Here is a 19,665-nt window from a genome sequence, read left to right on the forward strand (position 1 = left end):
TGCCTGTCTTACACATGGGGCACATCAAATTGCCTTCTCTTCAAAACAGCTTCACCAGACCAAGCCACGTGCTCTGACAAGGAAGGTCACAGCTTACAGACACTGGTTGCTCCCTCTGTACAATCAGACCATGTTTCCCTGCAACTGGAGACAATACTCCAGCACAGAATAAAATGGCAGGATTGCAACATAGCTCTTACATACAATAGTCCTGTTTATATATCTCGGTACGCTAGCTCCTTTCTCAGCAATATGATTATGTTGACTCATTCTTGTTTTGCAATACGTAACAATAGAGCTTCCTCCATCAAACAGTCTCCTGGTCAGGAAGGGCACTGGGTTCTATAAATTACCAGAACCTGCTATCCACAAAACCTGTCAGAAGGCACCTTGCAGCAGCTGGATCTCAAATGCAAAAGTATTTTTGCTGCAGCAATCTAAAATATCTGGGTCTACTTATTAAGTAGAAATGACACAGACAACAATTGATACCAGATTATTTAAATTGCCCCAGACAGAAAACCTCCTCACTCGCATTTCTTCCTAAAACACACCCACTTATAAATATTAGCTTAGATTACATTTTAGTCATTTTCCCTGCCCAGAGAACTCCTATGAAAGTGGTGGAAAACATGAGTATTGCAGGCACAAGAATAAATGTGGAGGATAAGCCCTTTGCAGTGTAATGTGTGTTAAGGATATCTGGAATGCTTGACGATGAATGACACCGTCATGACTTACTTCACTGTGTAAGTTACTTACCCAGTTTACTACAGTTTCGGGACTTTGAAAAATGCTGGAAGATGGACCACTCCTTAAAAAACAGGCTGATTTTTCTTTAGATTCTACTTTACTTAGTGCTTTTGGTACATAATTTGATGCCATTTTTAAGATAACATTGGCACGCACACCTGCCTTTCTATTCCAGCCTGACTCTCCCCTTGAGTTTTTGGATTGATCAGGAAATCCTAAGGGAGTACAGCAGGGAATTGCTTCGGTGGACTGAAAGTCCCTTAGAGGCTGGATTTACTCACCTGGTCGAGGCGCAGAGCACCGTCAATGAAGCGCTGTTTGCGGAGGTGTTGGGCGATCCGGTGCAGGTTCAGCACAGCTTGCTGGACCTCGGCTACTGAGTGCTGAGGGGAGACAGGGGGTAGCTCTTCAGGTGAGAACACCTTCCCAGGGTTTTCAATCATACTCTGTGCATGGTCGTAGCTTAGCTTCACGCAGGAGCAGATGACTGTCCGCCCAAACCATTCATCAAGGATCTGCAAAACACAAAAGCAGAGGGAGATCTGAGGACTTACTTTACTCCCAAAAGCTTGGGAGGTTGTAAAAATATTGTAAGGAATGACAACAGACCTCACCACTGACTGTCATCTTTGAGGAAATATGTTCTCATAGTGAGGCCATCAGAAGACCTTTTGCCCACACAGATTCTCTAGTGTCTAATAAGGTGCACAGGCACAATAAAGTCTTTCCTTCGTACAGGAAACTGCTTCATTCTCCCTCCTCTGCCTGACTTCACTCTTTTATAAAGCTCATAAGAACTACAGCCTATCTGGGAGCTGAAGTCAGTCAACTGACTCAGAGCTTAATAGGTGCAGGAGTGGCAACAGACAGAGATATGTACACGCAAAGAAGGATCTTGCACCTAAAACACAGCAGATTGCAATCCACCTCTTCAACTGAAGTCTAACCAGCAGGGCACAAGGGGCTGGCTCTATAATACTGCCTTGTGGTGATGTCGTCTTTGGAGCATACCAGGGAGAAAGCTGTAGAGACCCCAGTGTCTGATGAGCACTTGTAAAAGTGCCTAAGAAGGATTTGGATGGGCCTGGAGGAGAAATGGCCTGTCACTGACCCCTTTTTCTCTAATCAAGCCTGTAGTGTGAGGCCCCAACTCAAGGCAGAAAACATTCTGAGCTACAAAATTACTTTGCAATCTACAGGAAAATCATGGGTAAATCTCCAATGAAATTATTAATTAAATCAGAAGCCATTCGCATTTCAAACTCTGTAACAGAATATTGATGTAGAAGTAGCAATTCGAAATTATTCCTTAAAGCAGAAAGGATTTAGCATATTTTCAGGTGAGATATGTAAGAGTCCAACAGCTCATCTAGCCAGCGAGCAAATGCAAGGGGCAGAAGGCTCTTCAGAAAAGTGAAGAGCACTGGCATGAGGGCTCTGGAGAGGGATGCAGCCTGTGATAACCCCTTCAAAGCACAAGTGCTCAGAGAATAGAGAACAGTAATTCTACCTTAGTTACAAGTGCCATCTTCATCAGGGACGAGGTAAAGCCTGCAAGTGACAGTGTCTGTGGAGAACAGCCACCTCTAAGACAGGCTCATCAAGGATATTGCTTCAGAAAGGCAAATCCTCTTCTTAAAAGGAAAGGATTGAACCCCAAGATACCTTTGCTGTCTCCCTCCCCTGTGCCCCACAACATCAGTATGGTATAACTCAGCAGCTCAGACCTCCAAAAGTTACAGATTCTGTGTTATTTAAGCTCATTTTCAATTAGAAAGTGTCCTAACAGATGGGATGCAGAATGGGATGGTTTGGAATGTAAAGCGCTCAGACTCTCGGCTCTTGGGTATTGTGTGCCCCTCTACCTACACACAAGGAGAAAAAGGAAGAAAAAGGCAAAAAGGTGGGAAAAGAGATGATGTAAGATTGCTGGCAGCATCTGCCCTGTGCTCTGCTGCACCCTGTTAAATGTGCTTCAGCTTCTTGTCGTGGTATGGGATCCACATCCACCGGGTCAGCAAATCTGATGACATCTGCTGGACCCAAAAAAAGCTCCTGGTACTAAGCAAGACCTCTGATGTGGAAGAGGCTGTGCTGCTCCTTAAAAGACTGACTTCCAAAACTATTAGATGGTTGAAAATGGGTAATTCAGACTTTCGCAAGGTGTGGATGGTGCTCAGGTGCCAAAAAGGTGCTGTTCTTCGTTAAGCAAGGCTGAGCAGCCTTCACATGAGCTGAGCACTTCCACAGCCCCTCCAACTGTAATAGGCAGTTCCTCCAGCTCCAGCTGTTAATTTCTGCATCGAAGGTCACTAACAATCCTGGCTCTCACTACTTTATGCTCCCAAACCAAATATTTTATGTTTGGAAAGTGCTCTCATTTTGCTTTACAATGCAGGTGAGTCAATTCCATCCCACACACGCATGGTTGAAAGGACTGGGCACGGAGCAGAGGGTAATTCTGAGGACGAGCGCTTTCTCCAGTCCCTGGGCTAGCACCGACAGCCAGGTCTGAGGCTACACAGCGCTTTCTGCCACTGGTTTCCAAGAGCTCGTTCTGTCCTTTGCAGGAGGCAACAGACCGGATTTCCACTTTGCTGTCTGAACTTGAAGCTTTCAACAAAATCTTATTTTTCTGCTTGCTCAGAAGAGGCCAAATATTTCAGAGCTCCACTCACTTCCTTGTAAGATGAGAGATGCAGCGAGTTGGGCCCCAGGAATAGAACTAGAATGTCAAATCTCAGGCAGGCTACACTCAGGGCAAAGCGTCAGGACAAGCAGCCCAATACTAGCAGACATTAAAATTCCTTCACTTCTCTGTTTCCTCAACTCCTTTTTCAGTTCTTGGTCCCTCGAAGGCAACCAAACAGCGTGATGCAATCTCTGTTCCTGCAATGGCTCTCACAGGTGTAAATTAGACAGAGACAACCCTATGGGAGGACTTTTATTAATGAACCCAATAACCCACTTCTCACCAAGGTTGCCTGGACGCATTACACATGCCTCTTGCAGGCAAGGAATGGAGTTTTGGATGCATCCTGCCCTGTGCCGTCCAGTAATTCCTGCGTGCAGCGAGCAGAGCTGCCAGGCTGAGCCCTGCTCTAGCAGGCTCACTTCACTCTACCCAACATCCAAGTGCCTCCTGGAAAAACCCTCTATTTCTGCCTTCAGCGGCCATCCGAGCAGCCTCAGGGTAACCACAGCCTCGTGTCCCTGGTTTGGAAACCCAACCAGAAGAACGGGCAGGCTCTGCTCCTGCAGGGAAAGCCACACGGGATGGGCAGAGCAGTGCAAAGGAGCAGCATTTCAGGGGGGTGAGTGTAGCACGTCCTGGCTGACGACAGCAGTTCTGAGCCTGGAAAAGATGTTTGTCTGTCTAGGTTGTTTCAGGCTGAGGCAATTTCTCTTCCTCTCTGGTAGAAGGGACCAGCAGGGCTGTGCTTCAAGCACACCACCAAGCAATAACAAAAAGAAGAGTTGCATCGTTTGTTTTCAAATATCTTTCTGTTGACTGCATCTGAACACGAACGTGCTGCGTTGTTCCTATAAACGCCCAGCTCTGCTTCTGGAGAACAGCACAGATACAACAACACGGTTAACGCCTCTGCCCTGGGAAAGTCATCGCGGAGACATCATGTCACCATATCCCACCGGGGTCCGTACAGCACTGCTCAGACAACATTTTGTTATGCTCACAGAAAACGAGGAGATTAAAAACTCCAGAATGCAAAAGCAACAAGAACAAGAAAGTGCCTGTCTCTGAGGAGGGCTGAGCCTGGCATTATTTTCCTGAAAGAAACAAGAAATAAAATCCCCAACAACTCGTCAACAATCACAGTCAAGTGAGGAATCTCTGTGGCTTTTCCTTGAGCGAGGCATTAGCTGCAGACAGGTCTGCTTTGGAGCAGTAACAGAGGGAGCTTGCGATGGTCCTCGCCTCTAGCAGCACTGTCAGGCTCTGGTCCTCCACATCAGGGCTCTCGCTGATCTCAACCATCGGTGGGGGTTCAGAGAGGTCAGGTGGGGGCCTTTGACTCACCTCCTTTCACCCATTTCACCCAGGACTGCCATCCCAAAAGGCCTCCCAGGAGAAACCTGTTTGCTGCGATGCCTGCAGGCAGCCTGCTTCCCGTGGGGATGTCCCTAAGATATCCCTGCTCCCGCAGTGATCAGCGCCCCGAGCAGGCACCAGGTTGGTGCTGCGGTTCCTCTGCCTCCTCGCTGGCCAGGCAGGGTCAGTCTGAACGCTGTTTGAAAAGCAAATAATGGGTATATTGCAGGGAACGAGAGATAAGATTTAATTAAAAGCTTATTTTAATTAAGACTTGGTTATTAACTGTTCAAAGATTGTTCAGAGTCAATAAAAGGTCCACCAAGTAGCTACAACCAGAAGGCACAAGTAAGCACGCTGCTGCTCCAGGAAATTGGATGTTTTTCACATTGAAGAAATAAAACTCACCTCAGAGCCAGAGCAGGGACTAGCTGGAAAAATACAGATATAGGACTGTGACTACATGCTGTTAAAGTACAAACCGAGCCTCAGTATCCTTTAGGGAAGCACGGACAATAATAAGGAAATAAAGTACATTTTTTGTGAGAAATTACCAGATTGGCACAAGAAATACTTCACGGAGAAAGTTGTGCATCAACACAACACTGGTAAAAAAAATAAATCTGAGTACAAAAAGTGTCCTTGGCACAGGCTATTTGCCAGAGCCCTCTGGGACAGGCAGGCTTCAGCCCTCTTAGATTACAGGGGGAACCCCAATGATCAGCAAAGAGGAGATTGCTGGAATTGCTACTAAGAGTGTAGGAGAGGAACAGGGAGAGAAATCAAGACCTGGGGAGAGCAGCAGGCAGCTGAAGACAGCTTGCTGCACTGACAGACATCACAACTGGTCCCTGGGAACAACACAATGTTTGTGTAGGCATGGAGGCTGAAGTATGCAGAGGATGGAGCTGTGCCTTTGCTGAAGGGCTGTCACACTTTGCATGGATTGATGTTATTTGCAGCACTGAAGAAGAATGAAACAGTCTGTTTATCAGGGAGACCACAGAGGAATCCTCATCCGCTGCATTGCACAACTGCCCATGAGCACAATGCAGGGTTGGAGTCAGGGAGAAACATCTCGTCCCACACTACTAGCTGGGAATTGCTGCTGGAATTAAGACATGAAATGCATGGGTGTCCCCTGGCAAGGGACTGGAAATCCTCCATTTCTAACATTCCTACAAATATCCTTCCTTTCCCCACCATGTTAGATTACTCCAGCCATCAGTAAGACAAGACACAGTCCTACACCCTCTCTTACTGTTCACCAACATGTTCTTTGCAGTCCAGCCAGCTGTTGTGGAATGGCATTTTTACCATTTGTTTGCAATGGCAGGGTCTGAGCACTGAGGCAGGGCTGGTTAGCAGAATGACTGCCTGCTGGGAGTTACCTTGCCTTCTGGAGTCACCTTCCACATCACAGAGAACGTCAGCCTGTCTTGCATGGGATTGAGACTGCATAACTCCTCACAGAGCAGCTTGGGAAGCATCGGGATCACCTGGAAGAGAAGAGAGCCTCGGTGAGCTGTAGGCTTTTAGCAGAGACACGCCTCTGGCCAAGCTTCCCTCGCCAGCTGGTAAAAGAGAGGTTCAACAATACACGAAAGGAGAAAATGCATTAAACTTTCAGGAGAGATGTTCCTGCCACGGGGAATGCAATATCCTAACTCTGGGACCCGTCACCCATGCCAGAACTCCATCCTGTTTGCTCTGCTTTCCACTTCTTTTGCATTGCTTTTTTGGCACTGGGAGGAATGAGGAAGGCTCAGCAAATAAAGGAAACTCGGTGCTGAAGAGACACGGTCCTGGCAGCCGGGGGCTGGGAGCACGGATCTGGGAACTGTCCTCGCATTGCCACCAACGACTGTAACCAGGCAAATAATGCAAGTGTGGGGCTGCTCCCTGCAAAGCATAAATGAAACTTCTCCTACGCATCACAGGGGCGGTGCACAGCTTTAATAAAGATTAAGGCACGCTTTGCAGCACAGACAGGAATGTGTAGATGGTGAGACAAACAAAAGCACCTGTTTTATGACTGTTGAACAGGGTGTTTGCAAACAGAGGGAGAACAATGATTATTTTACTAAGCTTAGCTCTGTTTGAACAAAATGTCAGCCAGGAGAAATCTCGTTGGCAGGGATTTTTTAGCCTGTGCCCTAATTCCTTACAATTCATCAATTTTTCAGCTGTTGATCACCGAATTACCAAACCACGAATTACTCACCTGACTAGAGCACCAGAACAAAAGCTTGGAGCACATTCACACTATAGCAAAGCTGAGCAGCTCCAAGTGTTTCTACCATCCCTGAGTTATTTCCCAGGTGAAGCCAGCAGTAAAGCTAATATTTAGAAGCTGTTTAACGAAGCAAGCCTAATCATTTAGAGTTTCAAATGCTTATTTCTCTACTCGTTATTAACCTCTGTGAACAAGCAGTAACTGCCCTTAAAGAACTACCTTCTTCTTCTTGTTTATTCCGAGTGGTAATTTGGGCTGGCGCTTTCCAGAAAAGCTCAGAAGAGAAATGCTCTGCTTAGTTGAGCTTGCCATCAAAATATTTCGGGTATTTAATTTAGTTTCCATTTTGATTGCTCTCCTGTGCCACCCAGCAAACAGAAGAGCAGCAGCAACCCCAGCTCTTCCAAACTCCCTCGCACCAATTTGGTGATTTTAGAGATAACATTTTCCATCAGGGCACCAGGGGAACAACTGTTCTTCAAAACAGCAAGGAAAAAAAAAAAGTCTCAGGTGTCCATGTTCTCCTCAAGCGCGCACACTTCTTATTTACCTTTTGCTTTGAAGGGAAGGCTCTTAAAATATTTAATCACATTTGCGGTTTGGCACCAGATGATGGCTATAAATCCATTCTAATTGCACTGCATATTAATGCCAAAAGGTTAACTGTACGGCCCCTGCCTGTCAAGGAGTCACTTTCAACATGAATCAGCAGCACTGCTGCAGCTGGAAGGGCACGAGGGCACAGATTACGATAAGCTGTTTCCCGCAACACAAAGGCCGTCGCCTCTGTTATTCCAGTTGTGAGAAGCCCACGAACAATGCTCATACATTCATAACTCACAGATACAGTACGTGAGGTCTGCCTCGCTGCCTGGAAGGGCCCGCGCCACGAGGTTATAGACTTAGCATGAAGGGTGCCAACCCCTGCCAGAAAGGAGAGAAAATGGGTTTATAGACTATCGGAAATCCCTGCCTGCCTCTGATCGCCCACGACCACCGTGAGACCCCAAGGTTCAGGTCAGTATCAACAAAGTGCTGGCACTTTAATAAAAAAGCTCCCAAACTCGTTTCCATCCGAATTAAAAGCTGCGGTTACCAGCCTCTCTCCCCCCTCGCCGTCACCCTGTGATTGATTTTTTGGTTGTAACCGATAATGTTCTGTACTTATGGAGTATTTCTGCGCCTTAGCACATCCTCTCCCTTCACATCTCCTAGAGCAATAACAATCTGCTAGCACAACGCCTACATGAAACATGAAAGCCCATCCACAAAGAATAGCCCGAACGAAACAACAGGATGCTTGTTTTAAGTGTACTTGAGCAGGATTAATATCCGATTCAAGAGGCTATAATTCTATGGAAGGGCTTTCAATGATGTGAAACACAAGCAAAGCTTTAACTCAGCTCGTAATTACAGCACTAAACACTCACCAAGCAATTAGCTGTAACAAACCTACTGTTAAATAGGGAAGCATCAACCCCCGTTACCCTTGTTCCACAGGAGAGAAACTTTAGGCAAAGCAACTTAACCCAAGCCACACAAGAAATCTCACAGGAGAGCAAGAATTCAATCTGGCTTTTTTTGGGCTCAGTGACACACATATCGTAAGACAACGTGACCTTGCAGTGAAGGTATTTCCATTTTACCCACCTTACTGAATTAAAGGAGGAAACCTGTTTTCAGCATCATGACAGTCCTGGCTAACTGCCTCCCTCTGCTTTAACATCGCAACCCCCTTCATGCTCTACGTGGAGAACAAAGCAGCTGTTACAAAGCACAGAAGTTTCTAAGTCCTAAATTTCCTCTTCTGCTCTGATCCTTCAGACGATTCGGTCCCAGTCTGAAAGGATTCCTAGCAGTTGCAAGCCAAGCATTTAACATACAAAGATGTCACAACTGTGTCACATTGGGAGAGTGAGATGTTCGGGGAGTTATCCCAGGGGCTGCCCACGAGGAACTTGTGCAATAGGATTATTTTCATCTCTTTTTCAAGGAGACGCAGGAGGAGAGATTTCCCTAAGTACGTTTTTAATGCCCAACCAAGCTTTACAAAATATCAGGGTTGCATAGCATCACCTCAAATAATCCAGAGGTTGCCCAGCATCCTTTAAATACTTTGCCCTTTCCATGACTGGCTGCCAAGAGCCAGCAGAGCCTGCCAGCCGCCCTGCGGAGTGCCACAGCGTGCAGAAACCCAGCTCGCTGAGCCACTGCTGAAGGATACTATCTCATGTGGGAAGTGCTTTTCTTCTTCTTCAGGTGCCTGTAGTAGGGAACACATCCTTCAGCTTGATTTTACTATAGCCAGAAATAAGGTCACTGGTGCTCGTATAGGGATTGTAAGGCTGGGAACAGGGGGTGCCTTCAGCAGGGCAATGGAAAAAACTTTTCACAATGGAGGAAAAAAAAGACCTACAAGCCCTAAGAAATCATTTCTATCATAGAAAACAGGGCTGAAGAAAGGCTTGGGTGGTGAGAGCTTGTCTGGTTTCCAAGCCTTTCTCTCGGCCAGACTAATAAAAGGCATCATCATCTCTCCCCACCAGCCCAGTAGGGCCCAAGAGATACTGGAAAGGGCACTTTGAGCAAAAGGCTGACATCCACAGTGCTTGCAGCTGTGGGTCTGCATTTCAAATCAGCTTACAGGCAGCAGATTTCTCTCTCCGTACTTCCAAGTGCCACATGCGAAAACTCCTTAGGGCCGGCGCTGCTGAAGCTGGCTGCAGACGCAGCGCTCCCAGTGCCAGAAAGCACCGGGCAGCGAGGGAATGCCCAAGGAAGAGAAGGTTCCTCTGGGGCTGGGGGGCTCCTACATCCTCGTCCTGGGGTTATAGGACAAGCAGGCTTCTTACCACGGCTTGGAATGCTGCTTAAACCTGGCTCTTGGATGGCGGATTCCCTTCAGACACAGCAATGTCCTACCTCCTGCTTGTGGGAGCCCTTTGGGTTTTTTTCCTTTTGCCTCTTGGGCTAGCAAAGCGCTTCCAGCATCCTAGTGTGAGTTTCCAGCCTCAGCCTCATTCCTCAGGAGCTGGGCAGTGGGAGGGAGCACAGGCACCCTGGGACGATAAAATTCCCGTTCCCTTTAAAATCAGAAACATCTGCCGCAGCCATGACGGACTCACTGGCCAGGAGCAGAGTGGGGTGGCTCTGATCAATGGGCTTGCTGCAGGAGCTTTTCGAGGAGCAGATGTGGAGGAAAAAAATCAGACAACAGAAAGGAAAAAGGGAACAAACTCTGCCTAAGCCTACCCCTTAGTTTCACCGAGTTGCATGGATGGTTTCGCTCCCATTGAATAATCCCACTCTGAGGCTGGGCTCAGGTGGGTTACGACCACCACTGACTCCCGGGATGACCCCGTCTCCCTCCACCAATTCGATGGGGAAGGATTGTTTTAGCCAAGGGTTTCCATCGGCTGCTCTCCCCGGAGCCGGGAGGAGGGCGCCAAGGTCTAACAATGGGGTGGGCTCAGCAAGGCTATTGCTTACCCGCTACAAGACACTCAGAGGAAATAGGCAATTTGTTTGCGAGCCAAGATTTCTGCCCGAGAGTTGTATCAACACTTCCATGAATTCACATTTCGAGCAACTCTTTGTTACTCAGCCGGAGATTATCAAAATATCAACACCCTGACAACCTGCTGGTGTCAAGAGTGAATGTCTCGAAGTCCTTGGACTCGACGTGAAGATAGGCTTACAGATCAAATCTTTGATCTCAAGTATAAAATAGTACCAATAAAATATCATACGGATTTATGGCTGACCTCTCACTTGAGCTGCTTCACACCTAAAATAACACTCCAGGATGTGCCAAAAAAGAGGAAACTGTTTAGGTTTTCTCGCTTCTTAAAACCTGATACACTCGTATTTCAAAAACTTTTGACTTTTATTAAATAGACTGCTAGCAATTACACAATAACTCCCCTTCTGGATACATGGTTCAGGAAAATTAAATATGTGGCTTTATTTAACTTCTTTGGGAGGATTAGCGTGGTGCTAACCTCTAGCAGAATCACAGCTGTCTTAGGAAACAATTCCATCAAAGGAAAGCATATTTTCGACAAGAGTCACGCTACCATCTTGTTTCAGACAGCCTGGCTGCTTTCCTTTGCCCATCCCCTCTCTCCTTTTCATCTCTTGTAATTAAAATACTGACCAACACCGTGTTTTCACCATCTAACCTACTTTGTACTCTGAAAACGTATTCTCTCCAGGGCAGAAGTGTGGGTAAAACACTAATCCTGACTGCTAGGCCACGGCAGTTGAAGAGCAATGGGAGATTATGGCTGTGAAAAGGCAATAAATAACTTAGTTGGCATTACACATGACTGACTGGTGCTGGGGGGAAAAAGGCACTTTGAAAGAACATTCAATTAGCTTTTGAATTCAGCTAAATTTTCATGAAAAAAATCTACATACAAAAAAAATTTCTTTCTCCCTTCGGTAAAAAAAAACCTACATGCCTTCAAGCCACAGTATTTTGACTTGAAAATACTGCCACGGCATCTCCCAGGATTACAGCTTCGCTGCCCCGCAGTGACGCTCCCCCATGGAGCGGTGGCTGCCGAGTCACCCGTCAGAGGTGGAGGCAGAGCATCGCAGCGCCAAGGGCTTATCGCTGCAGAGACCACAGGGTTGGGAAGACTCCTGTGCCAGGACTGCTGTTTCCATGAGATATGCACCGCTTCCAGCTCCTGGAGAACAGTCACTGGTAAGCGGTGTTTTCCAGCCAGGCCACTCCTCGGTTCCTTCTGCATCGCCCTCACGGCTACTCCACGCAACCCATGCCCTCAAAGACGTAAAACCCATGGACCTGCTGAGACACCCTGAGGTTGTGCCTCACCACGTCTACCCAAAAATAGTCCTGAAACAGCTACTAAAGGTTAACAGCTTGATATCAAACCACTAATTTGATTTCAATAGAGTAAAGGCAAAATAATTTATGATCTGGAAAGAATGGATAAAGCACAGGAAGCCAACAGAACAAACATCATTACGAGACCCTCCCCAGAGAGCAACCCTGGGAACACCCAGGAAGGGAGGAGAAGAATCACCCACAACCCTGAGTACCAAGGATATGTTGATTACACCACAGATGCCCTGCCATCTGGGAAAGGGCTGCAGAGTCAAGGACTTCTACAACCTGACTGAAAGGAAGTGTAGGGAGAGAAAGAAAAACCTGCCCTTAAGAGACTGTCTCAACACTCCTCTTCATGCAGCTGATGTTTCAAGCCAGCACAGGAAGCCAAAAGCCAAGCTTCCTGGCTTCCTTTCACACACAGTGCCTGCAATATAGGAAGTGATTCTGCACATTCAACTTAAAATCAGACCAAAAAAAAAATCATGCACAGATGAAACTTGGGTGTTTCCTTTCCAATAATGTTAAACTTGAACTTGGTCATTTTTGAAGTTCAAAAATCATGTCTAACGTTTGGTTGTTACCCTAAAATCTCTACAGTTTTAAATATCTCTTCAGTGTATGAAGAGAGAGCATCACTTTGCAGTATTTGGGATACCCAGATAAAAGAAACAGTCTGTGAAATACTGTGGTCTCTCAAGATGTGAGATGGCACAGGGTGTTTTACACCACGCTCTGCTATGCATCCACATATGGGAGGGCTTGGCTAGTCCTACTGCAATGAAGACAAAAATGACAGTCTACACCACCACCATATCAGCAAATTTCAAGCCTGCAACAGCAAAGCAGAGAAGCCAAGTAGGATCTGTCGAGCTCATCTGAGTCTCAGGACAGTGCAAACACAGCCATATGGCTTTGGGACCTGAACTAGCTGCAGGTGAGCAGAGATGCTCCTGAGCTAACAAGCCCTGGCATTCCCAGGTTTCTGCCCACAGACACACAGGCATGAGCTGCTGCTTCACCAGTGCTGTCTTCATAAGTGCAGCTTTGTTAACTCTTGTGTTTGTCTGCATCAGTTTGCTCATTTCTGTAGGTCTGCTGCAATAATGACCCCATTTTGATCAATGGCATCTGAAAATTAACCTTGAAAAGGAATTTATGGTAAAAGGAAGACAGTGCTCAGAAGAAAAAAGGAGAAGTTGTTCTTACCTTTTGCACTAAGTAGACGCTGGTTGCCCTTTCGCTTGCCACTTTATCCAGCGCTGTTTCTTCCAGCACGAAGTAGCTTACATCCGCAATGTGAACACCCACCTCAAAGTTCCCTGAAATTGCACAAAGAAGTCAGTAGGCTGCAGGTAGAAATGAAGGAATTTAGGGGGCAGGAGGAAATAATCCCATCCAGAAGTCACTTTTCAAAGAAAAAAAGAAAAAAAAAAATACAGTTTTATGATCTGCACATTTTCTGCTGGGCCACTTCTGGCAGAGCAATTTTCTGTGAGGTATGAGTGCTGTGAGCTACCACAGAGCCAGGGCTAGGGAGACAGCAAGGAAATGGATAAGAAACTGACAACAAGTGATTTTCACAAATCTTTTCTCATTCTGACAGGTCTGAACGCTTTTGTGTATAGATCCCTCTGACGTATTCTGTGTAATTACTCATATATTTAACTCTGTCCCCTTTGCCCCTTCTCCCAGTGCTCCCACAACCCTTTTACCTTATGCCTAGAACTCAAAAAAATGGTATTTCTCTCCATCTCTTCCCTTCTGAGATGAAAATTGTGGATTCTCAAGACGCCACCAAATTCACAACCACTGTGGCTACAACTTACCTCATCCTCACATGTAGGTGTGAATCTCACTGGTGGGTACGTGAAATCCCTTAAAAGCCACGTGGCTACATCTTCCCAGCTAGGAGCTTGTAATAGTGAGCCCAATTTTCATCCCTTTGCTGTCAGACAACAGCAAGCAAGAAATATGGGCCCCCACCCTGCAAACAGACACAATTCCAGTACAGGACACAATTTCTAGGCCTGCTTTTGGGCTCTCCGAGCTGCGCTTGCTTCCACCTCACTCTGAGTCAAGCCCAAACTGCTGCTGGTGTCCTGAAAGTCTTAAATGACTTAGCATCAGGCTATGCAGAAATGCAGCTTTCCATAGGAATACTCTGATATCTGCCTTATCCTCGGATTAGGCTTTTTATCCTCAAATTAGAGTCTAGCCTAAAAGCACCTTAATTCCAAAGTTAGGCTGGAGAGGAGTGTTACTGAGGATTATCGTGAGGTTTTGGCAGTAATTTGAATTTGGAAGGAGCGATCATCCTCAGCTTTGGAAGTAATTAGTACCTTGGTCCAAGAAATTCTGGTTTGCTAATCCTCAAAGAAGCCTGGTGACCTTTGTTTTCTCTGGAAGGGCTAGCCTAGATTTGAGGTGCTTATTTGTAGAGTAGTTCTAAGTGCAGCGGGTTCCTAATTATAACAGTTGGTTCTTTAGAGGAATTCACTCACCTCATGGTATCTATAAATATTTTCCCTTTCCTTTATTTTTTCAGAAAGGCAACATAATAAGATACCATACCGGTTATAATCCTGTTTGTTTATCCACCTCGCGTGGAGTATTATCAAAGCCCATTTTTGAAGGACAAAATATTAACAGCTGCTGTCACTACACAGCCTATCTGCCTGGGTGCCCAGCTGATGGATGGGTAGCGGTGCTCGATTTCAGCAGAGCAGGAATGGAAATTTCTACAGGTGAAGAGGAAGCATGAGAAGGTTCAAGTTCGTAGCAGGAGAGCCACCCAGCAAACTGTGCCACCGCCGCCTGGGAGTGCAGGTAATGCCATGTGTGACAATCTGAATGTGTAACAGCTCATCCAGCCGGTTGTACCAAGCTGTGTTTGCACAGAATTTTGGGTCTGGAAAGTATTATCTTGCTTTTTGTATACCTGATAGAGCACAGATGTACAGGCAGCAAAAAATTCACATGGAAGACAGGAGCACTGGGGTTTAGGTTTGTCCACATAACCTACAGTCACTGGGAAGTCCTGCGGAGAGCAAATACCGTGGCAGCAGGGGGAGAGGGCAACGATCCCATCGCACACCCAGGGCTGAACTCCACCACTCGGAAAGCTGGGAGAAAAGACTGCAGATTCGATGCTTCAGCTCGGAAAGCTGCCTACAGCTGTGTTGTGATATTATCAGATGCCTTGAAAGCTGCTCGACATGGATTAGGCATCCAAGCCTGAAACTACTTAGACAGTAAGTCTTAGACCAACAGTTCAACCAACAGGTTTAATATTACACGCACTCGAAGCCAACGCACTCAGAAGGTAAAAAAATATTGAACACTTTGAAGTCAATATTGTAATGTATTGACCCCGCAGGCAAATATTGACTAAAGGAAAAGGAGAGGGGGTCATTACATCATGCCTTTAATCGCACTTTAATTCAATATGTGCACTGTTACATACATGAACTTTTTGTCCTCGGTAGAAAATCGACAAACCAAGAAAGATCTCATTGCATGAGATAATAAAACGTGGAGTTCGCCAATGAAAACACGTTGAGAGGAATTAAATTTCACTCAGGTTTCCCACCAGAGGTTCTAAAAGCTGGGGTCAGCATGAGCCCCCTGCTTTTGAACTTTTAATAGAAGTTCTATCTAAATATTTTGTTACATCCATTGACATAATGCAAACTGGCAGCTCTTGGGTTTGTCTTGCTTGAGCATGAATCACCCTATCTCCCTCACCCCCAAAAAATTCAGACCAAGAGAACTTGAAGATACAGGCAGCGATCAATCCAGCTGATTTCTCTCAAATCTCTACTTCTGAATGTGCTGTGCAAAATGCCAGCCTAAGCCGGCACCGAAATACCTGCCTGCTGCTCTCCCCTGGTTTATTTGCCAATTGAAATGAAAAGTGTTTCTCTAGCCACAAAGTTCTTTCCCTGGCATTCTCTTCCAGATCCACAAACAGTTTTTCTAGTCTCATTAATTTTTTTATGACAGTCACAAAAGGAACATTTCACGTTGTGAGTCTTGTGCTGTTTCCCAAGGAAAAAAGGAGTATGTGGCCTAAATGAAAGGGAAAAAGAGTTAAAGCACCATTCCTTTACCCAAAAAGCTTTGTCAGAGAGAGCAGAGAAGAGGAATGGTGGACAACACACGGACCACACACCACACTCTGCTACACGCTGCCTACTCCACGTTCATTTTGATGACAAAATCGACGTCTCCAGCAGAGACTCCAAGCCTTGGCATGTAGCTCCCTGCTTTGATAGACTTCGTTCCCTGAAATTCTTGCAGAGAAGAGTACTTTACAAGCCACAGACTTGCTTCAACCCAAATTTACAATTCTCCTACAATGAACCTACAAGCCCTAAAGCCACACTACTACTTTAAAGGTTATTTTTTAAAAGGTGTCTACATAAAAATATACAGGGGATTAAGCATAACACTTCATACAGCTGATATTTAAGCAAGAGCTGAAGGAAACGTGTATTGCAATGAAAAACACTGAAGGCACTTGGCTGGCTCCTTTTCTGGAAAAGTGGGTGCAAAATTGCCATCCTAAACTCCATCACTACGAAGCTGCTATGTGGGAGATGTTTAGGAACAGGGAATGCAGTTTAGAATCAAGCAACACCTGCTTTATTTAGATCTGTGTTTCTCCAAGCTTCTAGAAGCCTGGTTTTTCCTCTAGAAGCTTACCAAATGATCGAGCTGCTCATGGCAGGCCTCCCCGGCACAAAGCTGCCCTAGGCACACAGCAGTTTTAGAGAAAGTTCAGCTCCTTGATCCGAGAATCTGGTTTATTTGAACCCACTCCAAAACCTTGTGTACGTAACACTGATACGATGCTAAAATCAAAGGAGAATGGTTCAAGTGTGGCACCTTTGAGAACAAAGAACAAGCTGTTCCCTTTCTTTTTCCACTGATGATCTCATCCTTTAGGACAAAACAGTTCAAAGAACTTTTTTCCTTCTTTACTGAAAAAAAATTATAAACGAAAAGGATTAGCAAGGAAGAGCTGGAGGAAAAGGAAAAAGACCTTTCAGTCTGTAAATGCTCCGTAAAAACTGCCAGCCCAGCAAGTTGTATCAAGTATTTGCCCCAGGAATTAGAAAGTTGAGCTGAATTTATTTGAACAGCATGCAAGTTAACACAATGGCAGCAAATCCTTCTCCATCTTCAGCAACCCTCATCAATCCTAGTACATATGCAGCAAGAAAGACCAAGCAAGCTCACATCATACCTCGGTATATGCAGATTTTAGGAGCATGGAACTTAAAAATGCAACTCCTCAAGGATAAAACAGCAAAAGGTAATTCTCTACCGTGCAGACACACTCCCCTTCATTTCCATCTCACCTTCACACATCATCATTCTCAGGAGAGAGGACAAGCACTAATAGAGTGTTAAGTCAACTTAAAATTTAAGACCAAATTTTTGTATTAGCCGCTATTTCTCAAGCTGTCTGTTACCCCTCAGTAAGGGATCCATAGGAAAGTTCAAAGCCAATTGCAAAGTGTTTGCTCCAGCCAGAAAACAGCCAACCACCCCAGCTGCTGCCAGCAACTGAAGGTAGCTGGCTGTTCCCTGGCTACACCAACTCTGGCAGCAAATAATTACAGCTCTTCCCCGTTCCCCTGCCCTGGGGGGGGCTGCTGCTGCTCACTTACCTGCGAAGCAGTATTTAGTGCCTTGCAGAAGTATGAAAAAACTTGTACAAAGAGAGACAGACGAGGCCTTTAACCTACATGAGCATTTTGCTGCCGTTTGAAGTGTCGCACAGGATCTCATCAGTGCTGAGGTTCTCCTGTGTGGCTGCTGGGCACAGGGGCAAGGGCTGTCTCTGCAGGAGAGGCTCAGCCAGCCAGCAGGGGATGCAGGTGGTAAGAAGGGTGTACCCAAAACAAACACAACTTGCAGGGAGGCAGAAAATGGCACTGACACCTGAGGAAGCTGCTGGAAGTAACTAGGGATCATCACAGATGTTGAATATGAGCCTTTAAATGAAGGACCCGACCCAAACACCTCTATTTCCCTTCCCATGTGTATGTACTATACCCATACGCTGACAGCCCAGGAATGCAGAAGCGCCCCTCTGGGCATGGAGGCAGAGACAAAGAGAAGAGAGTGACTGCCCGAGTGGGAGAAAAGAGCAGGAGGGAAATGAAAAAAAAATAAAAGAGCAAGACATAGAAGAGATTAATACAAAAATTAAAGTGGGACTGTGGAAAGAGCAAGCTATTTGTCTTCTCCGCAGTCTGAAGACATAGGTGGGTGGCTTTAATTCTCGGCTGAGGTTACTTTTCCACCGCAGGAAGCCAAGCTATTGTTCAGAAAATCAGACAGTGTGCTTTATTTTTATTTTACTTATTTTAAAATAACAAGGAAAGTGCTTAAATTTTACTTGTGTGCCCTAGGGCCATTTTGCTTTTTGAAAGCACAGTGCAACTGAGCATAAATCCATTAACTTGTTTATCAGGAAACCCAAGTTTTAAAATTATCACATGATGTTGCTTTATCCAACCGAAATGCAACTAATTACACCTTTTTTTAAAAGCAATTAATTGCTTTTTCTTTCTCAAAAGGTCTCTTCCTTGACACAACCCCATGAAAAGACTCTGGCAAAAGGAATCAGAATTCCGCATCTCAAGAGAGCGGGACAAGTCCCCAGGGCACAGAGCAGCAACTTTCCCAACCAAGCATAAACATGACTTTAGTAAATGTTGCAATGACTTGAAAATAGGAAAAATCGTCTGCCCAAACAAACAATAAGCACCTCTAAAGGGTAACGATCCACAAAATACTACGTACTCCCAGGCTCTGCTGCCAGCTTGGCCTCCAGAACCTGTCCAAGCCCCTCTGCTGCTGGTTTGCATGTGAAACGTCCCACGGAAACATCCCCCCACGCCCTTCAAGCCATTTGACCTCTTCTTTAAAGCCTGCTTAGTCACTTTTTTTCGAGGTTTGTAGCACCTGGAGCCGCAGCCAAGGTCAGGCCCCCAGCTCCGTGGGCTGCACATTCCCATGCAAAGGGAGAGGGAGCAGCAGCTCACGCGGCGCGGCAGCGCGCCCGCTCCACGTGTCTGAACCAGACTGGAAACAGCAGAAGGGCTGGGTCTTGGCTTCTGCTTTGCTTCTTGAAAACAGTTAAAATTGCTTCCTTTCTATCTCGACCACTTTAGCCTTTACGGATCACGTTTACCTCCTTTTCTTCGGGAGTTGGGGACGAGGAAAGCTGAGATTTTGCTCATTTGATCACACAGATTCAGGAGCTGCAAGACGGGCCAAATCCTCAAAATTAGTAGAACTGAAATTGCCCCTAGTTCTTCCAAGCTGAGACACAGGATGAGATCACAGGTTAAAGGGAAACAATCTTTAGTTACTCCTCCCATATCAAAAGTTTTGGCACTTCCAGGATTTCTGAAAGTATCTGAGAAGCCACTGATACGAACGGTGATGTTGCAAGGGGCGATGCTCTCAGTGATCCCGAACCGGGGAACGTTCAGAGCATTTCTTAAAAATAGATGGGGGAAAGGGGAGAATGACACCATACAAGCACAAAAAAATAAGTTAAAAGGTTAGGGTGGGACTTCAATGAGTCTAAACTCCAGAATGATTCCTATCTGCTCCGTAGTGACTTTTAAAACACGGTTTTACTCAGCTCTCGTAACTACTCCAACCTCTGGTACTTTTGTCTCTGGCTCCGGCTGCCTGTTACGGAGATGACTGTGATTTTACACACCAGCTTGGGATTGGCTC

At 45.9% G+C, this 19,665-nt stretch overlaps 1 protein-coding gene across 3 annotated transcripts in view; it reads right to left on the minus strand.

Moving 5' to 3' along the window:
• Nucleotides 1-19,665, minus strand: part of DIS3L2 (DIS3 like 3'-5' exoribonuclease 2) — a 187,567-nt gene that overhangs the window by 59,736 nt on the left and 108,166 nt on the right. For all 3 annotated transcript variants that reach the window (XM_068691642.1, XM_068691645.1, XM_068691643.1), the window contains 3 exons: nucleotides 13,108-13,220; nucleotides 6,196-6,303; nucleotides 1,035-1,268 (listed from right to left, as the gene is read on the minus strand). In XM_068691642.1, the coding sequence (XP_068547743.1) occupies nucleotides 1,035-1,268; nucleotides 6,196-6,303; nucleotides 13,108-13,220 (455 nt within the window). The remainder of the gene's footprint in view (nucleotides 1-1,034; nucleotides 1,269-6,195; nucleotides 6,304-13,107; nucleotides 13,221-19,665) is intronic.

The sequence above is a fragment of the Anas acuta genome, chromosome 9, assembly GCF_963932015.1.
Source record: "Anas acuta chromosome 9, bAnaAcu1.1, whole genome shotgun sequence".
Taxonomy (NCBI): Eukaryota; Metazoa; Chordata; class Aves; order Anseriformes; family Anatidae; genus Anas; species Anas acuta.